Genomic DNA, 18,737 nt, shown 5'->3' on the forward strand with positions numbered 1-18,737 from the left:
CCATTCCCTCTTTTTTGTTAACTACACCTTTTTTTGCGGATCCATAAAAAACGGAACACAATACGGATGCAAAACAAATGATTTTTTGCGGATAAAAAATAGAATCCAGATTTTCATACAGGAAAATATACTACGTGTGAATGTGGCCTTAGTCTTCAGCATCTCTATCAGACATAAGTTATTATTTAGTGAGATGATGCGTTTGTTTGCCTGCTCCAATAGCTGATCCATGACCCATCACACATTAAGGAAAACCTTTAACACCTCCGAATTCTGCAGGCTGTAGACAAGGGAATCCATTTTATATTTACTGTCACAAATCCAATGTATTGCTTCTTTTTCTGTATTTTCAGATGGCCAGCAAATCTGGGAGACAGAAGCCACAGTGGATAAAGACAAAAGTCAGCCTGTAAGTAGGATGTGTGGCCCCTGCGGTAGCCGCTCAGGAGAGCTCAGCCTTCCCCTACCGTTCAGCACTTAGGGCATGATGGAGTGACCCTGCTGCATGCTCGAGGGATGGAAGGGGGGGGGGGGGATGGAACGCGCGTCAGGTCACAGTCACCAAAGCAAGTGTTCCACCCAGCGTACAGCTGCATCTCTCCATGCCTGATCTGCAGATAGAGGCGCTGAACAACCCCTTTAAAACATTGTTTGAAGATTATTATTCTTATTAGAAATATTTAGTATGCTCCAGCTCCCCATCTGTTTTCAGCAAGAGCCTAGTAGAGGCACTGGTCAATATCCATATATAAACTAACCCTATATTGTAGTAAAATTATACCTCTCCTCCATCTGTTCCATCTTGTACACTGTAGATGACACAGCAGAGTCATTGTAAGCCCTCGCGGGCAGGGTCCTCTTCCCCCATGTACCAGCCTGTCTTTTGCCTTCATGTAATATGTTCTGATCTGTGCGAAGAGAAAAGTCCAGCACCAGTGTAGCGGATAAAAGCGTCCTTCTTTATTTAGTGCAAACTCCACATACAAGAAACAAACATGCGATTTGTTGACGCGTTTCGGCGTCTCTCACGCCTTGTTCACAACATAGTATACCGTATACTGTTTTCCCACAACCTTATATGGGCGGTATCAGACATCACATGACACTTAATTAAAAATCACGAACACATGATTTAAAAACAAACACAAGTGTTATACAGAGTACAAACCAAATGAATTGGGAAAGTGTATGTCAAAAACCATTCTTGGCCATACATTTATGACATAGACAGAAAATAAAGCATAAACAACATAAGGTTTTTAGTAAGTCATAATAAGATCATGTCTGGAGTTAAGGCCACCAGGAAATCTGCTCCCTAACCTAAAAATCCAAAATGACTCTCTATTAAATAATTTTCTTCTTAGGGAACCCCCTCTTTTAGATGGATACATTTTTTCGATGCCCATAACCTTGAGATATTGCACATTGCCCCCGTGCACCTCTCTAAAGTGTTTAGTTAGAGATGACACATTTACCACCTCATTTCTGCAATCAGAAATGCAGAATTGCGTATTCTAGCCTTGAGGCTGGTAGATGTGCATCCCACGTACTGCAGGTTGCACTGTGTGCACATAGCCACATATACCACATATGTAGTGTTGCAGTTAATGTAGCTGTGTATCTTAAACACATTCCCATTTGTACAGGACTTAATCTCCTTGGACACCGCAACATGTGAACAAGTCACACATCTTTGGTGTCCACACCTGTAGGATCCCTTTGTATCAAGCCATGTTTTTTCTTGATTTTTACCCCCTGTGTGCAAAGATGGAGATAGTATCGATCCAAGAGTAGGGGCTCTTCTGGATACGACCCTAACTCCATCTTTGGTCATACTGTGTAGCACCTCATCTTGCCACAATAGTGGCAGATGTTTTTTAATGATGTTTCTAATCTGTGAAAATTGTTTGCTGTATGATGTGACAAATACTATGTCATTAGTGCCATGTTTATTGCGTTTTTTATACTGTCTCCTAGTGTGAGTATGTTCGGCCAATAGTTCTTCTCTATTTACCCTAGAGATTCTATGTGCTGCCTGATCCAAAACTCCTGTCTAAATCCTCTCTCTCTCTGAACCTTAGTTGTAATTTGTCCATTTCTTCACTATAAACATCCTCTCTGCTACAATTACGTTTTAATCTAAGACATTCACCATAGGGTATATTGTTGACCACATGCGGTGGATGACAAGATGTGGCCATGAGGATGCTATTCCCAGCACACTCCTTCCTATATGGCAACACCTCTATGCATCCTTGGTTGACATTGGCCACAAATTTTACATCCAAAAAGGTAATTTCATTGTTACCAAAGTGTGCAGTGAACTTGAGCCCAAATTCATTGCCGTTAAGGTAATCCACAAAGTTATGGAAGCAATTCTCACCATCTCTCCATATGATAACCAAATCATCTATATACCTTCCTATCCATTGTATAGATCCAAAGAAGGGGTTATCCTCCGAGAATATGTATTTAAGTTCCAAAACTGACATGACAATATTAGCGAGAGATGGTGAGAATTTAGCTCCCATACTTACTCCCTGTATTTGTAAAAAAAACTCATCATTGAAAACAAAATAATTATGATTTAGCAAAAAATCCGTGGCCATGATTAGAAATTCAATCTCTGCAGCCGAATACAAGCTGAATTTGGTCAGATAATATTCTAATGAAGAGATGGCAATTTGCTTGGGGATTGACGGATACAGTGCTACAACGTCCAATGTTCCCAATTTCCAATCCTTGTTCCATCCCATATTGTTTACAATGTTGAGAACATGTTTGGTGTCCCTGATGTGGGAGGGAGTTATACCCACTAGGGGTTGGAGAAAATGATCCACCCAGGCCCCCAATCTTTCCCCCATGGAACCGATCCCGGCCACTATAGGTCTTAAAGGGGGAGGAAAAATACCTTTGTGAACCTTTGGTAGAGAATGGTATACAGGAGCTTTTTTTTCTGTCTATGTCATAAATGTATGGCCAAGAATGGTTTTTGACATACACTTTCCCAATTCATTTGGTTTGTACTCTGTATAACACTTGTGTTTGTTTTTAAATCATGTGTTCGTGATTTTTAATTAAGTGTCATGTGATGTCTGATACCGCCCATATAAGGTTGTGGGAAAACAGTATACGGTATACTATGTTGTGAACAAGGCGTGAGAGACGCCGAAACGCGTCAACAAATCGCATGTTTGTTTCTTGTATGTGGAGTTTGCACTAAATAAAGAAGGACGCTTTTATCCGCTACACTGGTGCTGGACTTTTCTCTTCGCACATGCTGCCCTAGCTCCGGGCTTTGCCGTGCACCGTGGGCGGATCTAGCAGGTGAGCTGACCCGCAATCAGCATTTGTCTATGTTCTGATCTTGTATTGTTCCTGCTTGTTACCCCTATCTATTGTATAGCGCTCTGGAATTAAGGGCGCTTTATAAATAAATAATAATTATAGTACAGGGACGGCAGGCATAGGCCATGTTTACATTGCAGTAAGTCAAAGGTGACAGAAACATAGAGAGGGTTGATAGATGAGGGAAGCCACAGTCACTACTACTTTTTTTTTTTTTTTTGATGCTGCTACTGCTTTTTGGATATATGATCACATTGCATTTCTTTTATATATCAGAAGTGTACATAAATATTCTACATTGTATACCTTTAACATATACCTCTGTATAGGCATACAGCGGAACGCAATACTCTTTAGCCACATTGAGAGAGATACTCACACATACACATATACACAGCAGTATACTTTTTGCTCTGGCCCACAGACCTCACTCCTGGGTTTTTCTATAAAGCCAATGTATTCTGGTCTTCATCTGGACATGGGGCCTATTGCTACATCGGCTTTCCTTGCACATACTCCAGATGTGGTGTGAACATCAGACTGCACATAAGTTTATGTTCACATGCAGCCCTATAGGTCGCTACAGGACACTTGTGTAGTAGAACGCAATTTAACCAAACATGTTTTTTTTTTTGTAGAGTTACTTAGGTTTATTATCTAAAATAAGGAATATCTTGTTGCTGGATAATTCTAATATTCTTTGGGTGGACATAAGGTTTAGTTGCTTTTTCCCTTTTTCTCCCGTTGTAGAACATGCTGTTTGTGGAGGTGCCGGAGTATCGCACTAGACATATCAGCTCTCCGGTCAAAGTGTTTTTCAATGTTGTTAATGGGAAAAGAAAAAAAAGCCAGGCCCAGCACTTCACCTACCTGCCAGGTAAGTTCATGGCCAGCAACAGATATCCTCTCACATCACATTTCATATTTGTAGTCTTGATTCCCTTGTTTTCTTTAAGATTTTCTTGCTGAATCTTCATTGTGAATCCAGTTTTGATTTCAGCTGGGTTGCTTGAGTAATAACATTCATATTCCGCTTCAGTGTATAATGTAGGCAGGTGGCACACAGAGAAGATACTAACATGGTGGCTTGTCCGTGCACATAATGGCTATCTTGGGATTACAGTGTAGATTTGTTTTTTACACTAATTTGAGTATTATGTCTATTTTGCCCATTTAGTGCCGTCCATTAAGACCGAGCCTCTGGAAAGTGAATATCCATCTCTAGTTGGGAGCAGCGCACATCCTGGGCTGGGGACAGCACCGCAATCCTTCTACCCTCAGCATCCGCTGAGCAGCGATTCCCCCTCATGCCTAGTGGCCAACCTTGTCTCCTGTCAACAAGCACGAGCTGCCCTTCCATCCCCAGATTCCCGATATCCGCAGCAGAGCCCATCCGCAGCTATGTACCAAAGAAGCAAAAGCCTTAGTCCCAGTCAGCTAAGCTATCACCAGCCTTCTCTGGTGGCACCTCAGATCCCAATTGCAGATCCTCATAGATCAGTCCTCGTCCACACTAGCTCTCCGGTCCAGTCTGCAGCAAACCCTCAGCCATCTCCAGTAATCCACTTCTCTCCCACCAACCATCAGATGAGATGTGGAAGCCACCAAGAGTTCCAGCACATCATGTGCTCCGACTTCGCTCCCGGTCTTACACGACCAACCCAGGCGCAAAGAATAAGTCCCACCAACTATCCCACTGTAATCCAGCAGCAGTCCAATAGCCAGCGGTCTCCTAAGAATGGTCCGCCTGCCGCAGAACAGAAGGAGATCTTACCTTCAGGAGTCACAGTTAAGCAAGAGCAGAACCTGGACCAGGCCTATCTGGATGATGGTAAGGACCGAGACTTTCTGTAATTATATTACTGTCTGCTTAGTTTGCAATTTTCCAAGCTGTGATATTAGATGTGTTTTACATTCTAACCACTGGGTTAGTATATAGGAGGTGTAACATTGGCACATCCAATAAGTTACACATGTTTCAGAATGACTGTGAAGCACGTAGGAGGCTCACTGCAAAGATATTAAAGCCAAACGCGACTCTGAACGTAGGGTTTTTATTATTTGTGGTAGGAAAGTGAAAGCAGATACTTGACACATGTTTAGTGATGAACAGAATAGTAATATTTCCTCCTAAAATAACCACTGAGATGTCAGGCTAATAGCAAGCTGGATAAGAGATGGCTGATGTATGCATCATTTACTGGGTGTGCTGCCTTCTCCAGGTATTCCTGGTATTACGCCTGGATGACAGTATAGCATCCACTCAAGAATATAAAATGATAGAACCTTGGGCCAATGTTGGGAAGTAAAGGACAGAGAGGTCCCCTTTAGCTCTTGGAGCTGACAAGACGTCACCCTGTATTATTACATAAAGAATAGCATATAATGTAAGTGAGTATGGAAGAACGGTCAAGATTTCTCCTTAACCAGTAGAGCACATAGATGGTAGCGCTGTACTGCATGTATGTGGTCACAGCCTGCAATGACTGGGTAGTGGATATCTGGGAAGAAAGACTCTATATTTAACAAAAAGCTACAGGGTATTAGAGGCGGCCATGCAGCAGAAGTGATGGGACAATTCCCTATTACTTCATTTCTTGCACTTATTGCTGATATGTATTGTTTTTTCTATCGCATAGTAGACGAATCTAACCTGCTCATAGGTCTCTATTGCACAGGAGACGCCGAGGAGGAAGCTTTGTCTCTAACCTTCCTCCTCGGCACTTTTCCTGTGCAGTTAGTAGTTTGGTCTACGGTCTGGTAAGACCATTAGGAGCACCACCCTCCCCTTAATTATAAACATGGAGCGGGGTGGCCAGGGTGTGGGCAGTGCTCCTAACGGGTGCCCCAGTGCCCCTAACCATCTTACCGGACCATGGACCACACTACTAACTGCAGCGGAACAATACCGAGGAGGAGGGTAAGACACATCCCTTCCTTCTCTGTGTTTCCTGTGGAGTAGGGACATATCAGCAGGGTAGAGTTGTCTAACCTGCTCAGAGTTCCCCTTTAACTCTTCTTATAATTAGTGGGACACATTTTCCGTGGGTCGGAGTTTCTTTTTATATTGTTTTTCACATACATATAGTCTAATTATTTCTACAATGGACAATTGTTCCATTAGGTAAGGCAGTGTGGAGTGCGGCTGGGGTATTACCAGTACAGCACGGGCTGACCATTGTTTCTGAGTACAATGTGAGCTTCATCCGTAGACCTCCCCCTGTCCGTGGTGTATAATCCCATCAGCAGCCGCTCCTGCCAGGACCTGACTTTCCTTCTGCAGATGCTGTAATATCACAGACATGTCCTATGGGAGGAATAGGGGAATCTCTCTCCCCGGGAGGTAGGAAAATGATGAGGACATTTGTCTGCGCTCAATCTCTGTACGTTCACTTTCTGCACAGCCTTCCTGTACCTGAATAATGCCGCTGTCTGCGCTGACATCATCCCTCGGTTTATGCGATTTTATTGTTTGTCGTAACATTTTAAATAGGTCTGGTGAAATTTAGTAAAAATCCAGATATGTATTTTCCACTGCCTTACTGTCTCTTGAGTGTCCCTGACGCTGGCCAAGGTTCGGCCTGCCAATATGGAGTCAGTTAAGCACATTAAAATCCATGATGGCAGTGAAGATAGATGATGGCCCCGAGTCCTGTCTGCTCGGTTACATACCTCACCATTATAAGCGTCCTTTTCTTCTGAGGATTAAAAATAACACAGAGCTGGGTGTAGTAGAATGACTGGATTTGTGTTCTGTGGCCCGCAGTCATTTGGCCGCCCATCCGCTGTGCACAGCAGCTTTCTGGAACAGCGAGTGTTGACTCTCTGATCGCGGCTCTGGGCTCGGCTCTCTTATGTGCTGTGAAGGTTTCTTTGGTATTAAGTTGTTATAGAGTCTGTGACCTGCGAAGGTGACTGTAGTGCCAGACTATGTACTGCACTATAATGTTCTTTTCTCACTTATTTAATGTTCACATTGTGTATAAGGGAGGTAACCCTGATATGTGGTCATGTCACAAGCTTGTTCACTCATCCCACCCACTAAGGGGCTCGGAGTTACAGGATTATTGCCAAAAAATTACAATTCCCATCATGCCTGGACCGCCAAAGCTTTAAAGGGGAACAATTATCACGATTGTTCTAATATGGTTCCCAGCTGTATAGTATAGCTCTGCTGTGCAGCTACCAGACGCATTTGCAGCAGTAGCGTGAGGACGACGGGAGAGGGGCGGCAACTAGTCATCTGGGCGGAGAGCTGCCTGTGACTAGTCACGCCTCTCTGCCTGTCAGTGTACAGCAAGGGGACAGGCAGAGCGACCACTAACCGGTCCAGCCACACTGCATGTGACCCAGCATCCATCTCTCCAGTCCTCTGGTCACTCTCTGTATCTTCAGGCCTCCCCCTCCGGCTGTCAATCATTCTGGAGGAGGTTGGCCAGAAGTTACAGCCTCAGCTGGAGAGCCAGATGGCGGATCACAAGCAGCACGGATGGTGAGTATACACTGTTGCTTGTGATGCAAACTGACAGCACAGATGTATGCATATCCCAGACCCCAATATATATGTACATATCTGTGCTGTCAGTTTCCCTTTCCTATCGGTCACACATAACCCTGTTGACACAGGAAGATGTGCGACCAATAACAATACGTTTTGATCAGGCTCAGAAGACCCGATCAGCCAAGGATCAGGCATTTTCCCACTTCATAGCTGATCGTTGTCACTGTTACATCGGTCCATTATCGGCTGCAGGAACGTTTCTAGCAACACTGCTGGTCGATAATTGGCCGTGTGTTAAAGGTCCTTTAGGTGTATGGGGCTCCCGACCGTCCTCGGACACGGATAGGGGCGGGCCGGTAATTCCCTTTGTTTTGGGAGTGATGGGCAGCAGCTAAAGGCCGTATTACACGAAATAATTATCGACCGCTACAGCCTATAATCGTCCTGTGTAATAAAACACAGCAATCGCTGAGCTCAGGGAGACCAGTGACAAAAATCAAATGGAGTACTCACTAAAGAGTCTCCACTGATACATTGCCCCCTACAGCCGATAATCGTCCTGTTTAATAGAAGCCAACAATCAGCCGACATGAATGAATGTTGTTTGTCCTTCAGCATGTTGAAAGACAAATGGCTAATATAACAATGATCTGGAATGATCACTCTGGAATAGGAGCTGCGGCTGCAGACCGCTACTATCTGCTATGGGCTGCCTGGACGATCAGCGATCACCCGCTTGCTGCTGATGTGTGTAATAGTGGCGGCAGCGAGCTGGAAAGGAAGAGCAAACGAGCACCAACAGCGCCACGTGTAAAAGCCCCTATTACACAGGGCGATGTGGAGAGCAAGCGAGCGCCAACCTGTCAGGTCAGCACTCGCTTACTCCTGGTTCCCCTGCCCGCTGCTGCCACTATTACACTCACCGACAGCGAGCGAAGAGGCTGCTGGGGGCTGCCCGGCCAATCATCAGAACGTCCGGGCAGCCCATAAGAGACAGCGGCACTGCTCCTATCACACACAGAGACGGCGGCAGATCATTGCCAGGCTCATCGTAAGCATTCCAGCCTGTTGAAAGACAACAATCAGCCGACATTGTGTAGGCTGATCGCCGTCTTTGATTATACGTAGCAATTGACGGACGGTATTGGCCGATAACAGCTTAGTGTAATAGGGCCTTTTATGCTCTCTGGCTGCAGCTCAACCCTGGTCTCCCCACATAGAACACAGGAGCGCTCGGCCGTGCTCACCGCCTCAGGATCCTTTAGTGGCTCCTAAAGGTCAGGTCTTATCCGCCCAGTCTTGGAGGAGCTTTAAACGTACAATAAATGAGAAGCACTGCTGGCCTGGTATGGGTGGCACGCTCCATTCCAGTATCTTTAGCTGGTTTTGGTTTGTGTGCAGGGCCTTAGGGTTGGCTTCAGATTCTGCCTTTTTCTGTGTAGACAACCCACCAAGCTGCTGGGAGTAATGGGCTCAAGCTACCACATCACCCGTTGTCGTGGGCCGTATTGTCTGAGCTGCCGGCAATGCTTTCATCATTCTGCTTTCTCTGTATGAGAGTGAGGAGAAATGTCATGGAATTTTATGGTGCAAACAGTTTTAGATTTAGATCTAAGTAAATAATTCCTTGTGTGTATGAGCGATTGTTATACCCAGTGACTAGACAATGCAATGCACATATAGGCTACTAATCCTGAGTTCCATCCTGTATTATACTCTGCACTCACTATTCTGCTGGTGAGGTCACTGTGTACGTTAGAAGTTGTGTGGGGCTGGTATATTGTCAGTGTGGGGTTGGTATGTTGGTATAGGGTGGGGTTGGTATATTGTTACAGCATGGGGATGGTATATTGGCACAGTGTGGGGTTGGTATATTGGCACAGTGTGGGGATGGTATATTGGCACAGTGTGGGGTTGGTATATTGGCACAGTGTGGGGATGGTATATTGGCACAGTGTGGGGATGGTATAGGGTGGGATTGGTATAGTGGCAGAATGTGGGGTTGGTATAGGGTGGGGTTGGCACAGTGTAGGGTTGGTGTATGGGCACAGTGTGGTGTTGGTATATTGTTACAGTGTGGGGATGGTATATTGTCACAGTGTGGGGATGGTATATTGTCACAGTGTGGGGATGGTATATTGTCACAGTGTGGGGTTGGCATATTGGCACAGTGTGGGGTTGGTATATTGGCACAGCATGGGGATGGTATATTGGCACAGTGTGGGGTTGGCATATTGGCACAGTGTGGGGTTGGTATAGGATGGGGCTGGTATATTGGCACAGTGTGGGGTTGGTATTTTGGCACAGTGTGGGGTTGGTATATTGGCAGAGTGTGGGGTTGGTATATTGGTAGAGTGTGGGGTTGGTATATTGGTAGAGTGTGGGGTTGGTATATTGGTAGAGTGTGGGGTTGGTATGTTGGCACAGTGTGGGGTTGGTATAGGATGGGGCTTGTATGTTGACACAGTGTGGGGTTGGTATGTTGGCACAGTGTGGGGTTGGTATGTTGGCACAGTGTGGGGTTGGTATGTTGGCACAGTGTGGGGTTGGCGTATTGGCACAGTGTGGGGTTGGCGTATTGGCACAGTGTGAGGTTGGTGTATTGGCACAGTGTGAGGTTGGTATATTGGCACAGTGTGGGGTTGGTATATTGGCACAGTGTGGGGTTGGCATATTGGCACAGTGTGGGGTTGGCATAATGGCACAGTGTGGGGTTGGCATAATGGCACAGTGTGGGGTTGGTATATTGGCAGAGTGTGGGGTTGGTATGTTGGCAGAGTGTGGGGTTGGTATGTTGGCAGAGTGTGGGGTTGGTATGTTGGCAGAGTGTGGGGTTGGTATGTTGGCAGAGTGTGGGGTTGGTATGTTGGCAGAGTGTGGGGTTGGTATAGGATGGGGCTGGTATATTGGCACAGGGTAGGGTTGGTGTATTGGCAGTGTATTGGCACAGTGTGGGGTTGGTATATTGGCACAATGTGGGGTTGGTATAGGATGGGGCTTGTATGTTGACACAGTGTGGGGTTGGTATGTTGGCACAGTGTGGGGTTGGTATGTTGGCACAGTGTGGGGTTGGTATGTTGGCACAGTGTGGGGTTGGTATGTTGGCACAGTGTGGGGTTGGTATGTTGGCACAGTGTGGGGTTGGTATGTTGGCACAGTGGGGTTGGCGTATTGGCACAGTGTGGGGTTGGCGTATTGGCACAGTGTGGGGTTGGCGTATTGGCACAGTGTGAGGTTGGTATATTGGCACAGTGTGGGGTTGGTATATTGGCACAGTGTGGGGCTGGTATGTTGGCACAGTGTGGGGTTGGTATGTTGGCAGAGTGTGGGGTTGGTATGTTGGCACAGTGTGGGGTTGGTATGTTGGCACAGTGTGGGGTTGGTATATTGGCAGAGTGTGGGGTTGGTATATTGGCAGAGTGTGGGGTTGGTATATTGGCAGAGTGTGGGGTTGGTATATTGGCAGAGTGTGGGGTTGGTATATTGGCAGAGTGTGGGGTTGGTATATTGGCAGAGTGTGGGGTTGGTATGTTGGCAGAGTGTGGGGTTGGTATGTTGGCACAGTGTGGGGTTGGTATAGGATGGGGCTGGTATATTGGCACAGGGTAGGGTTGGTGTATTGGCGGTGTATGTTGACACAGTGTGGGGTTGGTATATTGGCACAATGTGGGGTTGGTATAGGATGGGGCTGGTATATTGGCACAGGGTAGGGTTGGTGTATTGGCGGTGTATGTTGACACAGTGTGGGGTTGGTATGTTGGCACAGTGTGAGGTTGGTGTGTTGGCACAGTGTGAGGTTGGTGTATTGGCACAGTGTGAGGTTGGTATATTGGCACAGTGTGGGGTTGGCGTATTGGCACAGTGTGAGGTTGGCGTATTGGCACAGTGTGAGGTTGGCGTATTGGCACAGTGTGAGGTTGGCGTATTGGCACAGTGTGAGGTTGGCGTATTGGCACAGTGTGAGGTTGGCGTATTGGCACAGTGTGAGGTTGGCGTATTGGCACAGTGTGAGGTTGGCGTATTGGCACAGTGTGAGGTTGGCGTATTGGCACAGTGTGAGGTTGGCGTATTGGCACAGTGTGAGGTTGGCGTATTGGCACAGTGTGAGGTTGGCGTATTGGCACAGTGTGAGGTTGGCGTATTGGCACAGTGTGGGGTTGGCGTATTGGCACAGTGTGAGGTTGGTGTATTGGCACAGTGTGAGGTTGGTGTATTGGCACAGTGTGAGGTTGGTGTATTGGCACAGTGTGGGGTTGGTATATTGGCACAGTGTGGGGTTGGTATAGGATGGGGCTGGTATATTGGCACAGTGTGGGGTTGGTATGTTGGCACAGTGTGGGATTAGAATAGTGTGGGGTTGGTATATTGGCACAGTGTGAGGTTGGTGTATTGGCACAGTGTGAGGTTGGTTTATTGGCACAGTGTGGGGTTGGTGTATTGGCACAGTGTGAGGTTGGTATATTGGCACAGTGTGGGGTTGGTATATTGGGACAGTGTGGGGTTGGTATGTTGGCACAGTGTGGGATTAGAATAGTGTGGGGTTGGTATATTGGCACAGTGTGGGGTTGGTGTATTGGCACAGTGTGGGGTTGGTGTATTGGCACAGTGTGGGGTTGGTGTATTGGCACAGTGTGGGGTTGGTGTATTGGCACAGTGTGGGGTTGGTATAGGATGGGGCTGGTATATTGGTACAGTGTGGGGTTGGTATGTTGGCACAGTGTGGGGTTGGTATAGGATGAGGTTGGTATATTGGCACAGTGTGGGGTTGGTATATTGGCACAGTGTGGGGTTGGTATAGGATGGGGCTGGTGTATTGGCACAGTGTGGGGTTGGTATATTGGCACAGTGTGGGGTTGGTATATTGGCACAGTGTGGGGTTGGTATAGGATGGGGCTGGTATATTGGCACAGTGTGGGGTTGGTATATTGGCACAGTGTGAGGTTGGTGTAGTGGCACAGTGTGGGGTTGGTATATTGGCACAGTGTGGGGTTGGTGTATTGGCACAGTGTGAGGTTGGTGTATTGGCACAGTGTGAGGTTGGTGTATTGGCACAGTGTGAGGTTGGTGTATTGGCACAGTGTGAGGTTGGTGTATTGGCACAGTGTGAGGTTGGTGTATTGGCACAGTGTGGGGTTGGTGTATTGGCACAGTGTGAGGTTGGTGTATTGGCACAGTGTGAGGTTGGTGTATTGGCACAGTGTGAGGTTGGTATATTGGCACAGTGTGAGGTTGGTATATTGGCACAGTGTGGGGTTGGTATATTGGCACAGTGTGGGGTTGGTATAGGATGGGGCTGGTATATTGGCATAGTGTGGGGTTGGTATATTGGCACAGTGTGAGGTTGGTATATTGGCACAGTGGGGTTGGTATATTGGCACAGTGTGGGGTTGGTATAGGATGGGGCTGGTATATTGGCACAGTGTGGGGTTGGTATATTGGGACAGTGTGGGGTTGGTATATTGGCACAGTGTGGGGTTGGTATGTTGGCACAGTGTGGGATTAGAATAGTGTGGGGTTGGTATATTGGCACAGTGTGAGGTTGGTGTATTGGCACAGTGTGAGGTTGGTGTATTGGCACAGTGTGAGGTTGGTGTATTGGCACAGTGTGAGGTTGGTGTATTGGCACAGTGTGAGGTTGGTATATTGGCACAGTGTGGGGTTGGTATATTGGCACAGTGTGGGGTTGGTATAGGATGGGGCTGGTATATTGGCACAGTGTGGGGTTGGTATATTGGGACAGTGTGGGGTTGGTATGTTGGCACAGTGTGGGATTAGAATAGTGTGGGGTTGGTGTATTGGCACAGTGTGAGGTTGGTGTATTGGCACAGTGTGAGGTTGGTGTATTGGCACAGTGTGGGGTTGGTGTATTGGCACAGTGTGGGGTTGGTATAGGATGGGGCTGGTATATTGGTACAGTGTGGGGTTGGTATATTGGCACAGTGTGGGGTTGGTATGTTGGCACAGTGTGGGGTTGGTATAGGATGGGGTTGGTATATTGGCACAGTGTGGGGTTGGTATATTGGCACAGTGTGGGGTTGGTATAGGATGGGGCTGGTGTATTGGCACAGTGTGGGGTTGGTATATTGGCACAGTGTGGGGTTGGTATATTGGCACAGTGTGGGGTTGGTATAGGATGGGGCTGGTATATTGGCACAGTGTGGGGTTGGTATAGGATGGGGCTGGTATATTGGCACAGTGTGGGGTTGGTATGTTGGGACAGTGTGGGGTTGGTATGTTGGCACAGTGTGGGATTAGAATAGTGTGGGGTTGGTATATTAGAGTTGCAGTGATTTCCTCTCCCGGTTCAGCTTGTTTGGTGTCTTCCATCAGCCGTGACATTACGACACTCTCCAGTACATGGTATTAGGACAGCGTTCCTTTGTTGGAAATGTTTTATGATATAATTACTAGATGTGTCTGGCAGTGCTGACAGCTATGGTAGGAAGGCAGAGTGCACCAGCAACAAGGGCGACGCTTCCTACTGTGTCATATTATCATATGTCATATTCATATTATCACTGATTCCACAGTACAAGGCCGTTCACACGGAGGGGCACTCTACGGACCGTGCACTTCCTGTCAGTACAGTAGCACAAATATTTAAACAGTTTTTGAATAATGATGCCAGGAGTCCTGAGGGCTGTGCACTGACGTGTGAATGACCCCTGAGACCCTGAGCCTTCCATGCCACGTGTTCACATCTGTCGTTTTGTGTGTGTGATGAGGTGAGGCAGTGTTGTACCCAGATGATATAACAACCCCCAGCATCCTCTCCAGGAGCTCAGTAACAATACAGCAGCTCTTCAGGTTGACGCCCTTAACTTTTTTCACACCTCTCTCTTTGTAATAGACTCAGCTTGTGGTTTATATGACAGTGTGCTGTGCGTATAGATAACAAGTCACGCTCCCCCGCCTTATATACTTCTACAATATATGTAAGTGGTAAACACTAGTAATGTCCTTTCCATAGTAGCAGGGCCTGCAGTGTTTGGCTTGGCGTGGCCTGCCTCTGGCATCAGAAGTGTTAAGCTAAGTAAGGTTAAGAAAAATGTCTACTATGAAATTCTCAATTTAGTGGTTACTGGGTGCAATTCAACCATGGGGAAGGGCCTGTGCCACCGGAGGAAGAGCTGCGCCCTCTGTCAGTCTCGCTGGGGTTTCCTTCCATTCCAGACACATTAACACTGGTGCGTAAAGCAATGTATACACCATGTCTATATGATGAAGAGACTTCCATGTATAATGGGAGAGCCAGCTGCACACGCTCCACATGATGGCAGTATGCTGTGATCTGTCCTATACAGGACTGTAGCATGATGGGAACAGTGCCAGAGCAGAAGCCGTCAGTCACCGGCAGGAGCTCTGTCCCCAGCCACCCGGGAACAGCACAGAATTACTGTATGTGTCCAAGCTGTGGCCTCCCAGCTGTTGCAGAACTACAACTCCCATTCTTGGAGAGCCTGTACATTTCTATCCCTGTGTCCTCCAACCAGCAAGGATAGGAGTGTACAGGCTGTCCAAGCATGCCTGCAGTCACTGGTTAGAGACTACTGGGATGTCAGGCCTTGGTGATCCATAGTTGTGGCGTTCCATCAGAAATGGATGCCCGCTGCTCAGTGAAGAGGTTGTCACTTTTTTATTATCGGTACATGGCGTATACATATATCAGTAGCAGGGTAGGCCTGAGAGGCGGCTGCTTGTTCCCTCATTGTCGGTGGTGGGCTCTCCGTTCTGTGGTGCAGATCATCCTTACTATAGAAAGCTACAGGAATAATGTTTCATCAGGACGGCGTCTTTCCTCTATAGTGACATGTCTGCAATTCTACATCCCGCTATATTCTGTACACAAAGGACTGGAGGTCTATACAAGAAACAAGAAAAAATGGGCAGATACAATGCCCATTTGGAGGTCTATACAATGCTCAGAACGGGATGGTGGTAGCCCATGTTAACAAGACTGAAGCCGTTAGCAGACTGTAAGATGCTGCTAGTATGGTAAGTGTATAAAACAGGAGAAAGCCTCCTCCCTGCACTCACACGGCTTTATTTGTGGCACAGCAGAGCTCGGTTGGCGCGTGTCGCAGCGGTTCAGGCATTGAAGTGTAAGATTACTTGGATTCTCTTAGATAGCAACATGGCTTTTATTTATTTACTGAGTAAACCCTATGAAATAGAGACGCTTCCAGCACATAGATATTGCATCATGTGAACAAGTGAAAACCAGCTCAAAGCCCCGAGACGTAGTGTGATCCAATGCTGAAGTCAGATCATGTGGTCAGGATGGCTACGACTGGCCGGGGATGGTGGCTGGGTTCTGCTCTGTTCACTAGATTTCCCAGGCTATAAGTAAAGACTTTCTCTGTTTATCAGGGCTGTGGAGTCAGAGTCGGAACTAGTTTTTGCTGGAGCTGGAGTATTATGATCAACATTCTAATAGGACACTGGCCCTATTAGATAAGGGTGGTCGGGGAATATATCAGTAATAGGACACTGGCCCTATTAGATAAGGGTGGACGGGGAATATATCAGTAATAGGACACTGGCCTTATTAGATAGGGTGGTCAGGGAATATATCAGTAATAAGACACTGGCCTTATTAGATAAGGGTGGTCGGGGAATATATCAGTAATAGGACACTGGCCCTATTAGATAAGGGTGGTCGGGGAATATATCAGTAATAGGACACTGGCCCTATTAGATAAGGGTGGTCGGGGAATATATCAGTAATAAAGCACTGGCCCTATTAGATAAGGGTGGTCGGGGAATATATCAGTAATAGGACACCGGCCCTATTAGATAAGGGTGGTCGGGGAGAGGTTGTCAGTAGAGATGAGTGAACCGTGTTCGGGTTTGAGTCGATCCGAACTCGAACGTTCGGTATTTGATTAGCGGCGGCTGCTGAACTTGGATAAAGCTCTAAGGTTGTCTGGAAAACATGGATACACCCAATGACTATATCCATGTTTTCCACATAGTCTTAGGGCTTTATCCAAGTTCAGCAGCCACCGCTAATCAAATGCCGAAAGTTCGGGTTCGGATCGACTCGAGCTGCTCCAGGTTCGCTCATCTCTAGTTGTCGGTCACTATTCGGCAGTTTGCTTCTGAGCTGGAAGAGTCCATTGTGTGGGGGGAGATCTGTGCTGGTCTCTTCCTGGATGCTGGATAATATGGTAATATGTCTTCTCCTCCTCTATATTACACAGGATATCTCCATTAGTAGTATAGCAGTAACCTCTGTCCTCAGTGTGGTGTTTTTCTTCAGTGTTCTATGGCTGCAGCTGTGTGTGTGTGTGTGTGTGTGTGTGTATATATATATATATATATATATATATATATATATATATATGTACTATGGCTGCAGCAGGCTGTGTGTGTGCTATGGCTGCAGCAGGTTGTGTGTGTGTGTGTATGCTATGGCTGCAGCAGGCTGTGTGTGTGCTATGGCTGCAGCAGGCTGTGTGTGTGTGTGTGTGCTATGGCTGCAGCAGGCTGTGTGTGTGTGTGTGTGTGTGTGCTATGGCTGCAGCAGGCTGTGTGTGTATGCTATGGCTGCAGCAGGCTGTGTGTGTGTGCTATGGCTGCAGCAGGCTGTGTGTGTGTGCTATGGCTGCAGCAGGCTGTGTGTGTGTGTGCGCGCTATGGCTGCAGCAGGCTGTGTGTGTGTGCTATGGCTGCAGCAGGCTGTGTGTGTGCTATGGCTGCAGCAGGCTGTGCGTATGCTATGGCTGCAGCAGGCTGTGTGTGTGCGTGCTATGGCTGCAGCAGGCTGTGTGTGTATGCTATGGCTGCAGCAGGCTGTGTGTGTGTGTGTGTGCGTGCTATGGCTGCAGCAGGCTGTGTGTGCGTGCTATGGCTGCGGCAGGCTGTGTGTGCGCGCTATGGCTGCAGCAGGTTGTGTGTGTATGCTATGGCTGCAGCAGGCTGTGTGTGCGCTATGGCTGCAGCAGGCTGTGTGTATGCTATGGCTGCAGCAGGCTGTGTGTGTGCGCTATGGCTGCAGCAGGCTGTGTGTGTGCGCTATGGCTGCAGTAGGCTGTGTGTGTGCTATGGCTGCAGCAGGCTGTGTGTGTACTATGGCGTGCCCCCACCCCCACAGTGACCCCTGTATATCACTATGTGTGACCCCTCTGTATATCACTATGTGTGACCCCCTGTATATCACTATGTGTGACCCCTCTCTATATCACTATGTGTGACCCCTCTCTATATCACTATGTGTGACCCCTCTATATCACTATGTGTGAGCCCTCTATATCACTATGTGTGACCCCTCTCTATATCACTATGTCTGACCCCTCTCTATATCACTATGTCTGACCTCTATATTACAGGTCTCTGGCAGTGTTTCTTGTATGGTGAATATTTAGTTAGAAACATAGAAGATGTCAGCAGGAAAAGACCACCTGCTCCATCTAGTCTAGTTGTGAGTAGTTCAGGACATGGAGGCTGGAGACTGGCTGCATCCGCTGCACACACAGGAGAAGCTGCTGTATATACAGTATATATTCCCTCAGAAGTCGCCCCAGGATCATGTAGGACATTAGGGAGAAGCTGCTGAGCCGGTGTTATAGATAACTTCCCTGGTATATGACCGGACATTTATGAAGGAGCAGGAGTCAGAGTCGGTCCTGATAAAATTCAGGAGTTGGAGTTGGAGCTGCGGCTTACTGACTCCACAGCCCTAATTAATATCAGCTATAAGGGGAGAGGTGTCAGCTGGGGTGCACAGAGGGTCCCTACATATAGGGGGTGATAGCAGCAGGTATCGTCCTTTAGTGAATCTCCTATATCTACTCAGTCTGTATAGTCGCAGAATTGTGGCCTGGCAGCTGTAACGTGCTGTGTGTGAGATTGTATGTATGTATGTATGTATGTGTATATATATATA

General features: G+C 47.1%; 1 protein-coding gene across 7 annotated transcripts in view; it reads left to right on the forward strand.

Moving 5' to 3' along the window:
• The window catches only part of NFATC2 (nuclear factor of activated T cells 2), a 109,504-nt gene that overhangs the window by 71,670 nt on the left and 19,097 nt on the right, over positions 1–18,737 (forward strand). For all 7 annotated transcript variants that reach the window (XM_069953594.1, XM_069953595.1, XM_069953599.1 and 4 more), the window contains exons 7-9: positions 354–409; positions 4,099–4,225; positions 4,526–5,179. In XM_069953594.1, the coding sequence (XP_069809695.1) occupies positions 354–409; positions 4,099–4,225; positions 4,526–5,179 (837 nt within the window). The remainder of the gene's footprint in view (positions 1–353; positions 410–4,098; positions 4,226–4,525; positions 5,180–18,737) is intronic.

This window comes from Dendropsophus ebraccatus, chromosome 14 (genome assembly GCF_027789765.1).
Source record: "Dendropsophus ebraccatus isolate aDenEbr1 chromosome 14, aDenEbr1.pat, whole genome shotgun sequence".
Taxonomy (NCBI): Eukaryota; Metazoa; Chordata; class Amphibia; order Anura; family Hylidae; genus Dendropsophus; species Dendropsophus ebraccatus.